Source organism: Nerophis ophidion, linkage group LG05, assembly GCF_033978795.1.
Source record: "Nerophis ophidion isolate RoL-2023_Sa linkage group LG05, RoL_Noph_v1.0, whole genome shotgun sequence".
Taxonomy (NCBI): Eukaryota; Metazoa; Chordata; class Actinopteri; order Syngnathiformes; family Syngnathidae; genus Nerophis; species Nerophis ophidion.
In genome coordinates this window covers 29,685,596-29,702,923 of record NC_084615.1, presented here as the reverse complement: position 1 = coordinate 29,702,923, position 17,328 = coordinate 29,685,596, and the positions used below count along the sequence as shown (strand labels likewise).

General features: G+C 40.8%; 1 protein-coding gene across 4 annotated transcripts in view; it reads left to right on the top strand.

The window, feature by feature from the left end:
- The window catches only part of acss1 (acyl-CoA synthetase short chain family member 1), a 42,227-nt gene that overhangs the window by 2,261 nt on the left and 22,638 nt on the right, over positions 1-17,328 (top strand). For all 4 annotated transcript variants that reach the window (XR_009806788.1, XM_061900472.1, XM_061900469.1 and 1 more), the window contains exons 2-5: positions 816-912; positions 986-1,185; positions 14,278-14,453; positions 14,528-14,680. Coding sequence is in view for 3 of the 4 variants with exons in the window: in XM_061900472.1 (XP_061756456.1) it covers positions 816-912; positions 986-1,185; positions 14,278-14,453; positions 14,528-14,680 (626 nt within the window). In the remaining variant the exon portion in view is untranslated. The remainder of the gene's footprint in view (positions 1-815; positions 913-985; positions 1,186-14,277; positions 14,454-14,527; positions 14,681-17,328) is intronic.

Below are 17,328 nucleotides of genomic sequence, written 5' to 3'. Positions count from 1 at the left end.
TTGGCCCCCGGCTTTGTTCAGATTTTAAATTTTGGCCCTCTCTGTATTTGAGTTTGACACCCCTGGCATATAGTATGGGCCTGCGTTGAATTACTGCTGGGTCAAACTCGCTTCCCAAAATAATTACCGCTTGCTTCGTATTACCGCCTGGTCAAAGTCGTGACGTCACGAGTGACACTTCCCCTGTCATCATTTTCAAAATGGAGGATTTCAATACCGGTAATTTGAAATCGCATAAAGGGAAGAAGATTAAGAGCTATTCAGTAGGATTTAAGGTCCAAGCTTACATTACACTCAAATTTTTACTGAATACCTTTGGTAAGTGCCGGAGTGAGAAGAGGTTTTAAAATAATTAGCGCATGCTTAATTTTACTGCATGCCTTTGGTAAGCGCAGGAGTGAGAAGAGGTTTTAAATTAATTAGCGCCCCGGCGGCAATTCAAGGAAATACGGTAGCTCTTTCTTTCATGTGGCCTATTTTTATGTTTTCATTCTGAACGGTGGCAGTTATCGTTAACAACTGGTGGGAGAAGCAATTGCATTTAATACATCATCCAGGTGATTGTGCGTGTGTCAGCGAGCGTATTGGAAGCTTTAACTCTGTGGCCTAGTTCTGTGTATTTTGGTGGCAGTTATCATTAACAACTGGTGAGAGGAGAAATTGCATTTATTACATCATAAAGGTGATGCTCCCTTGAGGCTTTAACTTGGTGGCCTATTTTTTTGTAACTCATCCCGCGGGCCGGATAAAGCTTGTTGGCGGGCCGTACGTTTGCCACCCGTGCTGTACACTATTTACTGTTTATCATGATGCAGTCAACTGCCTGGACCGCCATGCGCAGACTTGCCCGCAGAAGGTCGCCCTGATTTGGGAGCGTGATGAACCAGGGTCAGAGGTCAAGGTCACCTACAGGTCTGTCAGACAGATTTAGCCCTCTCCCCCACCCCTCCTGCCCCGTGACCCATTGTTTTTGTTGTTCCCACAGGCAGTTACTGGAGATGACCTGCCGCGCCGGCAACCTGTTGAGGCGGCGTGGCGTGACGAAGGGCGATGCGGTCACCATCTACATGCCCCCCTGCCCGCTGGCCGTGGCGTCCATGTTGGCCTGCGCCCGAATAGGCGCCGTGCACAATGTGGTGTTCGCGGGCTTCAGTGCCCAGGCGCTGGCGGAGCGGATCAGAGACGGTGAGTGGCAGACGCACACTAATTCCATCCACACCGTTTTAGTTCATGCTCATTTCAATGGAAGTTATATCATATTCTAGACCCAAGGCCCGGGGGCCACATGGGGCCCATTAAGCTTTTCAATCTGGCCCGCCGGACATTCCCAAATCATTTTTTTAGATCTTTTAGATGGAAAGTGCAGCTGCCATTAAGATGTGCTGTGTGCAAGTTATATGACTCCCGCTTAAACGGTTGCAAAATTAGCTAAAAAAGTTAGCACTTTAATGTCAGCAAGCTGGCGAGATTTTTACACTTTGAATTCGGGCTTAATTGCGACTCAATTTGAGATGGTTTTTTTTTCTACATAAAAATGCTTAAAACTGAAAATAACGAGTGAAGGAGGAGATGTTACTTTTAGACCGTCAATCAACATATTGTTGTTTCAAGGTGTCACACATTAGAATAATATGCAATAATTTAAGAAAAAAAATATTTGACTTAATGCAGACAGACTCATAGCTTTTGTCTACATCATGCTCTGAAATTGAAGAAAATAACCATCAAAAATGATACAGTCTTTATAATTTAATATAATTATAATGTATAATAAAAATATTGCATTTAACATTATAGTAAATAGCTTTATCCTATAAACAACCATAAAAATAGAATTGACTAATTTCTGTAAGCAAAAAAATTGTACCTAAATACATATTGAACATATTTAAGTTAATTTTATTTCTAGTTGGAAAAATGAGGTTGGACGTTGTCTTTTTATTTTATTGGCATCAGGTGATCACATCAGCATTTTCGCTCGTTCGGTCGTGTAATGTATACATGATGTAAGTATATATGTAATGTAGTAACATTCGTAATAACATGTAATATATACATGATGTAAGTATATATGTAATGTAGTAACATTCATAATAACGTGTAATATATACATTTAAGTATATCCAGTTTATAATGTAGTAATATTAATGTAATATTTACATATGACAGAGGGGTTAGTGCCTCTGCCTCACAATACGAAGGTTCTGCAGTCTTGGGTTCAATTCCAGGCTCGGGATCTTTCTGTGTGGAGTTTGCATGTTCTCCCCGTGACTGCGTGGGTTCCCTCCGGGTACTCTGGCTTCCTCCCACTTCCAAAGACATGCACCTGGGGATAGGTTGATTCGCAACACTAAATTGGCCCTAGTGTGTGAATGTGAGTGTGAATGTTGTCCGTCTATCTGTGTTGGCCCTGGGATGAGGTGGCGAATTGTCCAGGGTGTACGCCGCCTTCCGCCTTATTGTAGCTGGGATAGGCGTCAGCGCCCCCCGCGACCCCAAAAGGGAATAAGCGGTACAAAATGGAATGATGGATGGATGGAATCTGCGCTTTTGCATGATATAGTAGTTACTATGGTAACCAGGTCAGTGGCCTGGTGGGTAAGAGTGTCCGCCCTGAGATCGGTAGGTCGTGAGTTCAAACCCCGGCCGAGTCATACCAAGGACTATAAAAATAGGTTAAATCACCGAAAGGATTCCCGGGCGCGGCCACCGCTGCTCCACACTGCTCCCCTCACCTCCCAAGGGGTGAATAAGGGGATGGGTCAAATGCAGAGGTAAATTTTTACCACACCTAGTGTGTGTGTGACAATCATTGGTACTTTAACTTTAACTTTTTTTAATCTAAGTTTCAGCAGCTCAGAAGAGGCACCAAGCAGTGTGGGTGGGGAGCGTTTCCACAGAGTGTTTCCAGGGTGGCCAGCCTGAATTGTGGGTGTCAAGGACAGACGCGGAAGGACATTTTTACAGCAAAGTTCTAAAACTTAGTTATATATCAGATTGTAGGTGGATTGTTTTTTTTTTTACCCTTCACGATCATATTTATGGGTTATGGTAAATGGGTTATACTTGTGTAGGGCTTTTCTACCTTCAAGGTACTCATTGCGCTTTGACACTATTTCCACATTCACACACACATTCACACCATGATGGCGGGAGCTGCCATGCAAGGCGTTAGCCACGACGCATCAGGAGCAAGGGTGAAGTGTTTTGCTCAAGGACACTACGTACGTGACTAGGTTGGTTGAAGCTGGGGATCAAACCAGGAACCGTGCCACCACGTCGTATTTCGCGGTTTGTTGCACTTCTGTGGCGTTTCGCTTGATTGCCGATATGTCGATGGAGAGGGGACGGGACGCTCCAGTGACGTGCGGTGAACTAAACACCAGGTGAGGCATACATACTTTTTAATTTTCTTTTTTTTTTTTACTTAAATTCAAATGTGCAGCTCTAGTCATTGTTGATTTAGGTTGCACATTAGAGTTACAGGGGGAAAAAAAGGGAGTTATTCGCTTTCATAAAACCGTTATCATAATGATATTATGATATGATAAATGGGTCCAAAAACTATTTGATAAAGTTGTTATTAAATACTTTTTGGTCCCATTTGCTTTTAATAAAATAAATCAAGTATTGTGAGTGTATATTACCTTTCTGTATTTGTATCTGAAGCAGCAATAGCTATCCTCCATGAAAACGTCCTTTGTATGTTCGCATTCATTTTGTCTTTAACTCCAGTTTAGAGAAGTATCTAATCTTGGATACAGTATATAATCCTCCATATTTGCAGAAACATTCATTTAATTCAATTTCATTCCAAGAAATTAAACAATATTTTTGCATCTGACAAAAAACACCCACAAACGCTGGCTTACTCTAATAAAAATGCCATGTTTGTTATAAATACAGTTAAAAAAATAAAAAAAATGCTGGCTTCCGCTGGAGAGACCTGTGTCTGCTAGCTTGAGCGCCCCCACTCCTCCCAGTGTGGCGAGTCAGAGTACTGCTGAGGCATTGAACTGCATGTTGACAATATGTCGCCCCCTACCTTGAGGCAAAGGTACTTGCTGCCTCAAGACTTGCCTTTTCCGCGTGGCAACAAGCATGAGCCCCCTCGCACGCACAAGCCCAATACACACTGTGTGTAGCCGTGGAGGCACCGCCTGTGTCCGCCTCACTTCTCATCTGCTGCATTGTTTTGATCAGGAAACATGGAATTTCCGCGATTTTGACCATGAAAATTGTCAAAATGTACCCTAACCACACCAAAATCACATAGAAAGCATAAACCAAAAGAGAAATATTAAAACTTACTTTATTTTATTACTCACAATACGAAGTTCCTGCAGTCCTGGGTTCAAATCCAAGCTCGGGATCTTTCTGTGTGGAGTTTTCATGTTCTCCCCGTGAATGCGTGGGTTCCCTCCGGGTACTCCGGCTTCCTCCCACTTCCAAAGACATGCACCTGGGGATAGGTTGATTGGCAACATTAAATTGGCCCTAGTGTGTGAATGTGAGTGTGAATGTTGTCTGTCTATCTGTGTTAGCCCTGCGATGAGGTGGTGACTAGTCCAGGGTGTACCCTGCCTTCCGCCCGATTGTAGCTGAGATAGGCGCCAGCGCCCCCCGCGACCCCAAAAAAAAGGGAATAAGCGGTAGAAAATGGATGGATGGACTTCGTTTTGTAACATCTCATGGTAAAGCCACATGGTGGCAGGTGAGGCACTGCCTCACTTGCCTCCCCTGACAGCACGTCACTGTGACGTTCATATGTTGACAATATTCAGTGTTTTATCGTTCATAGTTTATATTGTAAATCACATTCTTTATTTTCATGTACTTTCTGGATGTCTCGTTCAGTAAACATTTGTTTTTATTCCATTCCGTTTTTTAAGGCGCTCTGTCATAACGTTTTTAGCATTAAATCAGACATTATTGTGAGGTTTTCTGTTAGTGTTCCTAAAAATCAGATATACCGGCCCCCAGATATATTTTTTCTCCAAATTTGGCCCCCCGAGGCAAAACAATTGCTCAGGCCTGTTCTGTAGTTATTATTGTATTACAACAGTTAACTTGTTTCAGTATTGTAATGTGACCTCTGCATTTGACCCATCCCTTTCATCACCCCCTGGAAAGTGAGGGGAGAAGTGGGCAGCAGCGGTGCCGCGCCCGGGAATCATTTATGGTGATTTAACCCCCAATTCCAACCCTTGATGCTGAGTGCCAAGCAGGGAGGCAATGGGTCACATTTTTTTGTAGTCTTTGGTATGACTCCCAACCTACCGATCTCAGGGCAGACACTCTAACCACTAGGCCACTGAGAAGGTTATTAATTGTATTACCTGATATTGAACTCCGTAACCTTTTCTTTTTGTCGCATTTCTGGTTCTATGGTTATTATCACCCTTTCCTCCATGGCAAGTGTGTCCAAAGTGCAGCCTGCAGTTTTTTTTTTTATTTGCCCACCACTGCACATTGTAGATATAAAGTTAAAACGAAAACAAAATGGGAAAAAAAGCACATGTACAGCGAAAAAGCTAAAATGCGGATACTAATAACTGATAAGAATATAAAGCTTTGTCTTTATGGTTTATTTTCAGTGGCCCTTGCATACTTTGATTATTGAGCTTGCAAAAGAACAAGCAAAAAAAGTTCATTCTTTAGACGTTCTCTGATCTGAACTCTCATGAGATTTGCCGATGTCTCACAGGATTATGGTTTGAACTCCCAAGTTGTTGATTGACTTGTGAGACCCCACAGTCGTATACCGTTTTCCTGTCAAGTGACTCGATGAAGACGATGGAAGTAGATTTGCTTGAACTTTAGTCCACGTTTGCACGTTGTAACTCTGTCAAAAGAACTTTGTTGAAACCTGAACACATGAAGGAACATGGATGTCGGACCAGTTAATAATGTTCCCGAAGAAACACTACCTGCCTGCTTGAAGGGGAACTGCAATTTTTTGGAACCTTGTCTGTCATTCACAATCCTTTGCATTTCAATTCACAATTTATTTTTGCATGCATTCTAACTTGTAAATAAAAGTTAGCAGGGATTCGTTTTTATTCGTCTTTAATGCGCTGTAAAAAAAAATCTCCAACGTTTAATGTACACGCTATAAGTATATACATATTTATGTGTGTGTGTATATATATATATATATATGTTTATATATGTATTAATAGGTATGTCTATGTATATATGTATGTATTTATATATGTATATGTATATATAATTATGTATATATATATGTTTATATATGTATGTACTGTATATATGTGTATACATATATATAAATACATATATAAATACATATATATATATATATATATATATATATATATATATATATACAATGTAATAACAGGCAAATTCATAATTACATGTAATATTTACTTATTTAGCTCATTTTCAACGTACGTCGGCACATTAATTCCACGGACACATCACAACGTTGGCTATTTCCTTTAACAAAATCCAACTATTATAACTCATGTAATTATTCATGAGAGACGATAAAGACTACTTGGGGACAAATGATGATCCAGAACCTTATATTTTTGCGCCTGAAAATACAAAGGATGAAGTTTTAGAAGCCGGGTGATGGGCAGAACACTAAGCATCATGCAGCAGTATTGCTCAATGCTTAACAAGAAATACAAACTACAAACATAATAAAACAACCACTTACTGTACAATATCCGCTCTCACTGGGATGCCAAATGATCAATCAAACTTTTTTTTATAAAATGTATTTCATACATAAAATAATTGCTTGACACACATACATGAACAAATGAATGCATGGCTGTGTACAGAGGAGCCAGGTGAGTAAACACTATCACAAGACTTGTGTTCCCTGTTAGATGAATTCATCTTAATCCTCAATCCTCGGTTAAAAAATAGCATCTGTACGGGTCCTTCTTGCGATATATACAAACTGAATGTCGAATTTGACCAACTTCTTGGTTTATAGTTAGAACTTTCTACTATTTAAGTGAGAGGGATGATTTATTCACAATTAACTTTTGCCAACTAAGAGGTGATGCAGTAGCTCACCGGGACAGTATGTCAAGAGCTGCAGTAGCTCGTTACCGCTCAATGACAGAGGTGCTGTTACTAAAAGTAGTTTCTCGACATTAATACTTAAAACAACAATGTTGCTAATACTTCCAGTAGTTAATATTCAGATATCAGGACGTTAATGCAGTTTTGGTCCGTTTTTAGAGGGCTTTTTGGGTGCATTTGAGGACGTCTGGTACAGGGGTGTCAAACTCATTTTCATTGAATAGAATAGTATAGAATAGAATACAATACAATAGATAGAATAGAATATAATATAATAGACCTTTATTGTCAATGGACAAGTACAACGAGATTGATTTTTTGGTACAAGTCCTGCTAAGAGCAGACATACGTTACAGGGAGACAAGACGGGACCGCCAACGGATCAGCCATTTTTACGGCGCTCCTTAAAAAGGTGAGAAAAGGGTAACATTGGGTGAGAGGAGGGGGAGTAAAAAATATCAGTCTAAGGCTAGACCCTCAGGAGGGGTCCAGACTAAGGCCAAGGAAAAAAAACTCACATAGCATGGCACACATATTAGACATAGTACGTATATCACACCACTTGGGAGGGGGTGGGTTTGAGGAGACTCGCTGCCGCTGTATAGCGCTTCTCAGCCATCCACAGCCCTAGAGGAATTAAGCAGTGGTGAAGGCGTTGATTTCAAGGATGGGGGTCATGTGTGTGCGTACATACCCAAATAAGTTTGGGAGAGATGATAAATGTTTTTGTATGCCTGAGGCCGATAAAGTTCAGTTGCAGGTGTTGTTGACAAAAGGGAAAGTCAAAAGCGTCCATCTTTGAGGAGGCCTCGGGAGATTATCTTCAGAACAGCCAGTTCCCATCCCAAGGCCATTCAAGGGAGTTCAAATCATAGATTAAGAAGTTGTTTTTTTCTTCGAGGAGACACATCGCAGTTATGGCTGTTTTTAAAGGGACATTTTTTAAAACATTTATTAGAATTATGCATGTGGGCAATCCAAATTCTAATGTATCCGATTTAAAAAAAAAAAATCATCTCATATTATTACATTATTGCCTATGCACTTATTAAGTTTTTCATGTACGAAATAATGGATAAATCATACTTAAAAGTGACAAGCAACTATTTACTAACACTATGTAATAATGCATGATCAGATAATAAAGTTTAAAAGATTTGTATTTTTTCCTGTCAAAATCAAAATAATCATTTGCCTTTAGTAAAGAAATGAAGTATTTTATCAACACACACTTTTCCCAAGCTTTTGCGGGCCACATAAAATGATGTGGCGGGCCAGATCTGGCCCCCGGGGCTTGAGTCTGACACCTGTGGTCTAGAAGTACATTACAAATTAGAATGCATAAAAAAAGAAAAACGTTTGTCTTCTCATCTTACATAAAGATTGTGAATGACAAAATTCCCCCAAAATTGCAGTTTCCCATTAAGCTTTCAGTGGATAAATGCCAGTTTAAAATTTGACTTGCGTTGACATCACCACTTTTTACCATTTCCATTTTGATCCTCTAAAGCAGTGGTTCTTAACCTGGGTTCGATCCAACCCTAGGGGTTCGCTGAGTCAGCCTCAGGGGTTCGGCAGAGCCTCCGCCGCTGAGGTCAAGACACACCCAACTCATCGTGTAAATAAAAACTTCTCCCTATCAGCGTATTATGAATACCCCCAAAACAATTTTCCCTCTAATTTTCCATCTGATTTGAAGGTGCGTAATTTGTTGTGAGTTCATGCACTGTGTTTGTGTTATTTTTTTGAACAAAGTGATGTTCATGCACGGTTAATTTTGTTCACCAGTAAAAGAAACATAACTTTGTCTTGAATTTGGAAAAAAAAACATATAACTTTTCACTAAAGAAGGGTTCGGTGAAGGTGCATATGAAACCGCTGGGGTTCGGTACCTCCAACACTGCAAAAACGGAAATATAAGTAAGATTAAATATCTCAAATAAGGGTGATATTTGCTTATTTTCTGTCTGATAAGATGATTCCTCTCACTAAGCAGATTTTATGTTAGTGTTTTACTTGTTTTAAGGGTTTTGGTCCTAAATGATCTCAGTAAGATATTACAGCTTGTTGTTGAGATGTTATGACCTGTACTGAGTAAAAAATGCTTGAAACTAGAATATCAACTGATGCAAAGCTGTGTCATCAATGCTCAGAAGTATAAAACTACTTTTTTAAAGTAATAATTTCTTATTTCAAGCATGAAAAATATCATTGTGCTGAGCGCACATCATTATGTCAAGATAATGGCACGAGCATTTACTTAATTTAAGAATATTTTTCAACATTGAGCAAAAAGGTATTTTTTCTACCAAGAAAAGTGCACTTGTTATTAGTGAGAATATACTTATTTAAAGGTACTTTTGGGTTCATTGAGGTTAGCTAATTTTACTTGTTTTGGAAAGCAGAATTTTCTTCTTCTATTGGCAGATAATTTTGCTTAGTCCAAATAAAATACCCCTAATATAAAAAAAATGTTTTCTTGTTAAAGGACTACTGAAACCCACTTCTACCCACCACGCAGTCTGATAGTTTATACATCAATGATGAAATATTAACATTGCAACACATGCCAATACGGCCTATTTAGTTTACTAAATTGCAATTTTAAATTTCCCGGGAGTTTCTTCTTGAAAACGTCGCATAATGATGATGTGTACGCTTGACGTCACGGGCTGTTAGGAAATATGAGCGCTGCGCACACACAAAGCTAAAAGTCGTCTGCTTTAACCACATAATTACACAGTATTTTGGACATCTGTGTTGCTGAATCTTTTGCAATTTGTTCAATTAATATTGGAGAAGTCAAAGTAGAAAGATGGAGTTGGGAAGCCACACAAACACACGGTGATTCCTTGTTTAAAATTCACGGAGGTGAAACTTTACTATGGATTACATCGAACATGGATCCAGACCGAATGTCAAACAGCAGGTTTCGGTGAGAAAATTGTGGTAAAAAGTCGCTTCTTACCGGAGATAAGCTGAGCTTGTGCCGCACATAAAGCTGCCATCGACTTCCCTGAGACACTGGCGTCAAGACACCCGTGGACACACACCTCCGACTATCAGGTACTGTTAAACTCACAAAAACACTAGCAACACAATGGAAAGATAAGGGATTTCCCAGAATTATCCTAGTAAATGTGTCTAAAAACGTCTGAATCACTCCCAATGCAATCGCGTTTTTTTTTTAACTTGTTTTTTTGTTTTTTTTCTAGTCCGTCGCTATCAATATCCACACAAATCTTTCATCCTCGCTCAAATTAATGAGGAAATTGTCGTTTTCTCGGTCTGAATAGCTGTTTTTGTTGGAGGCTCCCATTAAAAACAATGTGAATATGTGAGGAGCCATCAACATGTGACGTCATCGTCTGCGACTTCCAGTAGAGGCAGGGCTTTTCTGTTAGCAAGCAATAGTTGCGAACTTTATTGTGGATGTTCTCTATTAAATCCTTTCAGCAAAAATATAGCAATATCGCGAAATGATCAAGTATGACACATAGAATAGACCTGCTATCCCCGTTTAAATAAGAAAATCTCATTTCAGTAGGCCTTTAAAGAACACTAACTATTTGCAGTGAACAAAGTTCAAAACCATTGCTCTATAGAAACAATATCAATGCAAAATACTGCATGTAGTCATGTAAGCAAACGGCCAAAACATCGTTTCCAGCTCAAAATGTTTTACAAATGGCACCTCAGGCACTAAATTGCTGACCATTTCTTTCTCTTGATAGCAGCCTAAAATAAGATAATCCATTATTGTGGCCACAGAGTTCAGGTGAACTGAAAAGTATGTCAAAATACTAAAAAGCAGAACCTCCCATTCTGTACTGTACTTTACTTGAGCATGCATAGAGTTTGATAAGCAACAAAGTAAAAGGGAAAAACCAAGAGAGCGCTGCATGTGGGACATTGTGTTGGCAATAAGGAAGATGAGGGCTTGGCACATGTACTCTCCCTCTTGTGGGTCCAGAGGTTGATCCTGGTCAAGAGTTTCTTATCAAGGGTGACCGGGTGTAGTTTCCCTTTAATCCCACATCTCTCTAGTAAAGCTTTATGGACGCTTATCTGCTCATCATCATGGCAACAAAGTGAGCTAAAAGGCACATTTGGAACGCTGACAGGAAGTTATTCATTTGCATTTATTGCTGAGCTTGCTAGAAACATATGATCTGTTCCAGGGTCAAACTGTGGACATAAATATATCAACTGTGTTTAACATTTTTAAATGGCCTACAATAAAAATAACTGTGCTCCATTTGAAAAAGAAAAGGTGAAAACAAGAAACGGTTGTCTTTATTTTGATGTAAAAGCCACAGAAAAGGCAAACCACACTTAGCAGATCAACACTTACACTGTAAATGATTTGCCACTTGCCAAAATTTAAAGTGTTATTTTTCGGAATTTCTTTAGTTTTAGGAGTTATTCGCTTATTTTAGTCATTGACTAATCTACAGTTTAAATAATTATATTTTTTCTATTCTAATTTGAAAATGTTAAACTTAAGAAAATATCTATTCAATTAAGGTATTAAGAAAATCTTGTTTAAAGAGTCTGCAACATGAGCCTGTTCACAGGATGGGATCTGAATTTGTTTTATTTATTTTGCCAATCAATCACAATGCTTATGTAAGACAAGAACACATTTGGTTTTCTTTTTTTTTTTTATGCATGCTAAGTCCTAACTAAACGTCTCAAGGATAATTCAATAATTGCACCTTGAATAATGTTTGTTTCTAGAATAAAATACTTATTTCACTCCTAAAAGTCCTGCTAATTTCTAGATTTACAAAGCTTATTTCAGGATGTCTTTTCAAGTCAAATGATCTGACCATGCAGCCAAGTTTATTTCACTAGTTTGTCGTGTTTGTCTTTAAAATCTAGTCTTTGTATCTCATATTTTGACAGCTGTGTTTCGCAAGGTAGCGCTTGACTTCAGACACGTATCCTCTTGGGGGGAAAGAAAGATAATTGTGCAACATTTTAGGGCACTGGTGTCAAACTCAAGGCCCGGGGGGCACCTCTGGCCCACCACATTATTTTTTGTGGTGCATAAAAGTGTGGAAAAAATTAGTTTTAGTAATATAATTTTTTTAAATTTTTTTTTACTAAATACATTTGTTCTTTAAGTTTTGACGGAAACAAATGCATATTTTAAACTTTAATATTATCTGATCGTGCCACTTATATATTATATACTGTATTGCAAAACTATTTTTGTGAGATAAAAACAAATAGTTAAATATCGGATTGTCACCTTTATTTATGATTTTAAAGCAAGTTGTACATTAAAAAAATCAAATAATCAAATGCACGGGTCTCAAACTCAATTCACCTGGGGGCCACTGGATGCAGAGCCCGGGTGAGACTGGGCCGCAAGAAAAGATTTCTTAAATAAAAATGTTGCATACTCCTCAGTATGTCGAGTTGTATAATGACGTTTCAAATCTTATCCCTTGTACACCGCAACTTTCTCTGTGCAAATAAGACACATTGGTGTGCTCAACGAAGAAATATTGCATCTCCCACTTTTCCTGGAATTGTCTTTGCACATCACTAACCTTTCTCTTCACTGCAGGTTTTGAAAAAGACATGTTTGGTCTTGTGGAATATATTTGTATTTAGCTGACGCACGGAGAAAAATGTTATTTCCGCAATGTGTCGTTCCGCTTTTCCTCCCGACAGCAACACGGCGGTCGGCGGATAATAGATAGCGAGCGCAAAAATAGTGACGGCTCCCGGAGTGTTATCTGGTGTCATATAGAAATATATGCAGTGTTCATTGTGTGAGGCAATGCAAATTAAACAATAAAAAAAACAAATAACAGTTTGAATTTGTCCAATACTGACGGACAGATAACGCGGTGAGACTGCAGCTAGGCACATAAGAAAACCCTCGTCTCCATGGCAACGTTTATGTCGCTTTCACTCATTTGCCGCTTTTCCACTAATGCAGGGGTAGGCAAACCAGAACGTTGAAAGAGCCATTTTGGACCCAAATAACACAACGTTGTCAAGCACCATTCATATAAAACTTGCGGTCCGCACTAACATTAAACTTTCATATTAAGGTGGGGGCCGCAAAATAACGTATCGCAGGCCGCAATTGGTGTCTGAGACCCCTGATCAAATGCATATGCGTTTCGATTAATCATGATTAATCACAGGTTATTACACGCAAGCATAATGCAAATTCATTTGGAAAAATTGGCCCTCTGAAGGCAGCCATCATTTTGCGGTGTGGCCCTCAATGAAAAAGAGTTTTACACCCCAGTATTAGGGCCACTGAGCTTTTACAGAGCTCATCACTTAAATACAACTGTAGTTCATGAGCAAGGACGCCCATATGTTGGAATACATGATAAAATACACCGTAGGTACATCGTAAACAACCATGCAGCTTTAGTATTCTACTGCTTCTGCACTCCATCAATCAATCAAAGGTTATACCAAAATGGATACATGGATGATACAGCAGAGGATTGGGAGAATGTCATGTGGTCAGATGAAACCAAAAAATAACTTTTTGGTATAAACTCAACTCGTCGTGTTTGGAGGAAGAAGATTACTGAGTTGCATCCCAAGAACACCATATCTACTGTGAAGCATGGGGGTGGAAACACCATTATGCTTTGGGCCTGTTTTTCTGCTAAGGGGACAGGACGATTGATCCGTGTTAAGGAAAGAATGAAAGGGGCCATGTATCGTGAGATTTTGAGCCAAAACCTCCTTCCATCAGTGCGAGATTTAAATAGTTGACCAATCTTATTTTACACCATTATTTACAAATAAATTCTTTAAAATTCCTACAATGTGAATTGCTGGATTTTCTTTCCCATTCTGTCTCTCACAGTTGAAGTGTACCTATGATGAAAATTACAGACCTCTGTCATCATTTTAAGTGGGAGAACTTGCACAATCGGTGGCTGACTAAATACTTTTTTGCCCCACTGTATATAATACTCCCACTATGTAATACTGTAAAAATTTTGCATGATTAGATAATAACGTTTAAAAGATTAGCATTTTTCCCGTCAAAATCAAAATAATTATTTGCATTTAATTAAAAAATTAAGAAGTATTTTATTAACACACACTTTTCGCGGGCCACATACAATGACGTGGCGGGCCAGATCTGGCCCCCGGGCTTTGAGTTTGACACCTGTAATTTAGCGTAAAAAGCAATCAACGACATGGTGTGCACACCCGCAGCCCAGTCCAGCACCGTCATCACCGTCAACGAGGGTGTCCGAGGCGGCAAGACCACCCAACTGAAGAAGACGGTGGACGCGGCGGTGCAGAGCTGCCCGACCGTGCGGCAGGTGCTTGTCGCCATGAGGACGGACACGCCGGTCGCCATGACGACGAAGGATGTCGCCATGGAGGAGGTGAGAGGGCACCGAGCCAATCAAGAAGACGGCGGCCCATCTGCATTTGTTGTAACCCCAGCGCGTCTTCACAGGAGATGAAGATGGAGGACGGCGTGTGTGAGCCGGAGGCCATGGACAGCGAGGACGTGCTGTTCCTGCTTTACACGTCTGGCAGCACGGGGAAGCCCAAAGGACTCGTGCACACTCAAGCCGGATACCTGCTGTACACCTCACTTACACACAAGGTGATCATACAGTGGAACGCGCTTATGTTATTTATCCATTCGTCAGTCTACCTCAGAGCAGCTGTGGTTACAAATGTAGTTTACCACCACCAGGTGTGAATGAATGATGGGTTCCCACTTCTCCGTGAGCGCTTTGAGTATCTAATAATAGAAAAGTGCGATACAAAATGTAATGATAAATGGGTTGTACTTGTATAGCGCTTTTCTACCTTCAAGGTACTCAAAGCGCTTTGACACTACTTCCACATTTACCCATTCACACACACATTCACACACTGATGGAGGGAGCTGACATGCAAGGCGCCAACCAGCACCCATCAGGAGCAAGGGTGAAGTGTCTTGCTCAGGACACAACGGACGTGACGAGGTTGGTACTAGGTGGGATTTGAACCAGGGCTCCTCGGGTTGCGCACGGCCACTCTCCCACTGCGCCACGCCGTCCCATTGTTATTATTTATAATTACAACTTAACCCCACTGTCTTCTTATTACTACAAAACCCAAAACCAGGGAAGTTGGCACGTTGTGTAAATGGTAAATAAAACAGAATACAATGATTTGCAAAACCTTTTTAACCTATATTCAGTTGAATAGACTGCACAGACAAGATATTTAACTTTTAAAATGGTCAACTTTGTTATTTTTTGCAACTAATAGCTCATTTGGAATTTGATGCCTGCAACTTGTTTCAAAAAAGCTGGTTCAAGTGGCAATAAAGACTGAGAAAGTTGAGAAATGCTCATCAAACACTTATATGGAACGTCCCACAGGTAATTGGGAACAGGTGGGTGCCATGATTGGGTATAAAATGCTCAGACATTCATAAACAAGGATGGGGCGAGGGTCATCACTTTGTCAACAAATGCGTGAGCAAATTGTCAAACAGTTTAAGAACATTTCTCAAAAGGTTAAGATAATCTGAAGAAATCACTGCACGTAAGCGATGATATTGCGGACCTACGATCTACCACCTGGGGGATCGTAGGTCCGTAATATCATCGCTTACGTGCAGTGATTTCAACAGATTATCTGAAACTTTTGATGGTGAAATACATACTTCCCATCCTTGAGACCTCCGAATTCGGTAGATGGGTGTGGGGGCGGGGTTTGGTGGTAGCGGGGGTGTATAAAGTTAATGTACCAATGATTGTCACACACACACTATCCATCCATCCATTTTCTACCGCTTATTCCCTTATGGGGTCGCGGGGGGCGCTGGCGCCTATCTCAGCTACAATCGGGCGGAAGGCGGGGTACACCCTGGACGAGTCGCCACCTCATCGCAGGGCCAAGACAGATAGACAGACAACATTCACACTCACATTCACACACTAGGGCCAATTTAGTGTTGCCAATCAACCTATCCCCAGGTGCATGTCTTTGGAAGTGGGAGGAAGCCGGAGTACCCGGAGGGAACCCACGCATTCACGGGGAGAACATGCAAACTCCACACAGAAAGATCCCGAGCCTGGATTTGAACCCAGGACTGCAGGACCTTCGTATTGTGAGGCAGACGCACTAACCCCTCTGCCACCGTGAAGCCACACACACTAGATGTGGCAAAATTTTTATCTGCGTTTGACCCATCACCCTTGATCACCCCCTAGGAGGTGAGGGGAGCAGTGGGCAGCAGAGGTGCCGCGCTCGGGAATCATTTATGGTGATTTAACCCCCAATTCCAACAATTATATTGTAACATCCTGGAAGAGTTAGTGCTGCAAGGGGTTCTAAGTATTTGTTCTGTTGTGTTTATGTTGTGTTACAGTGCGGATGTTCTCCCGAAATGTGTTTGTCATTCTTGTTTGGTGTTAATTCACAGTGTGGCGCATATTTGTGACAGTGTTAAAGTGGTTTATACGGCCACCCTCAGTGTGACCTGTATGGCTGTTGAACAAGTATGCTGGCATTCACTTGTGTGTGTGTGTGTAAAAGCCGCGTATATTATGTAAATGGGCCGGCACGCTGTTTGTTTGGAGGAAAAGCGGATGTGACGACAGGTTGTAGAGGACGCTAAAGACAATGCCTTTAAGGCACGCTCCCAATGTTGTTGTTTGGGAGAAATTCAGGGGAATGGTTTCCCCGGGAGATTATCGTGAGGGGCACTGAAATTCGGGAGTCTCCTGGGAAAATCAGGTGGGTTGGCAAGTATAGGCGGTACTGCATCAAAAAGTGACATCAGTGAGTAAAAGATATCACCACATCGGCTCAGGAACACTTCCGAAAACCACTGTCAGTAACTACAGTTTGTCGCTACATCTGTAAGTGCAAGTTAAAACTCTACAATGCAAAGCCAAATCCATTTATCAACAACACCCAGAAATGCTGCCGGCTTCGCTGGGCCCGAGCTCATCTAAGATGGACTGATGCAAAGTGGAAAAGTATTACTCTAAACTTTTCCCCGAGTTTCTTACCCTATCTCTAAGGGAGAGCAAAGCTCATGGCGTAGTGGGTAGAGCGGCCGGCCAGAAACCTGAGGGTTGCAGGTTTGCTTCCCACCTATTGACATCCAAAAAATCGCTGCCATTGTGTCCTTGGGCAGGACACTTCACCCTTTGCCCCCGGTGCTGCTCACACTGATGAATGAATGATAGGTGGTGGTCAGAGGGGCTATAAGCGCAAACTGGCAGCCACGCTTCCGTCAGTCTACCC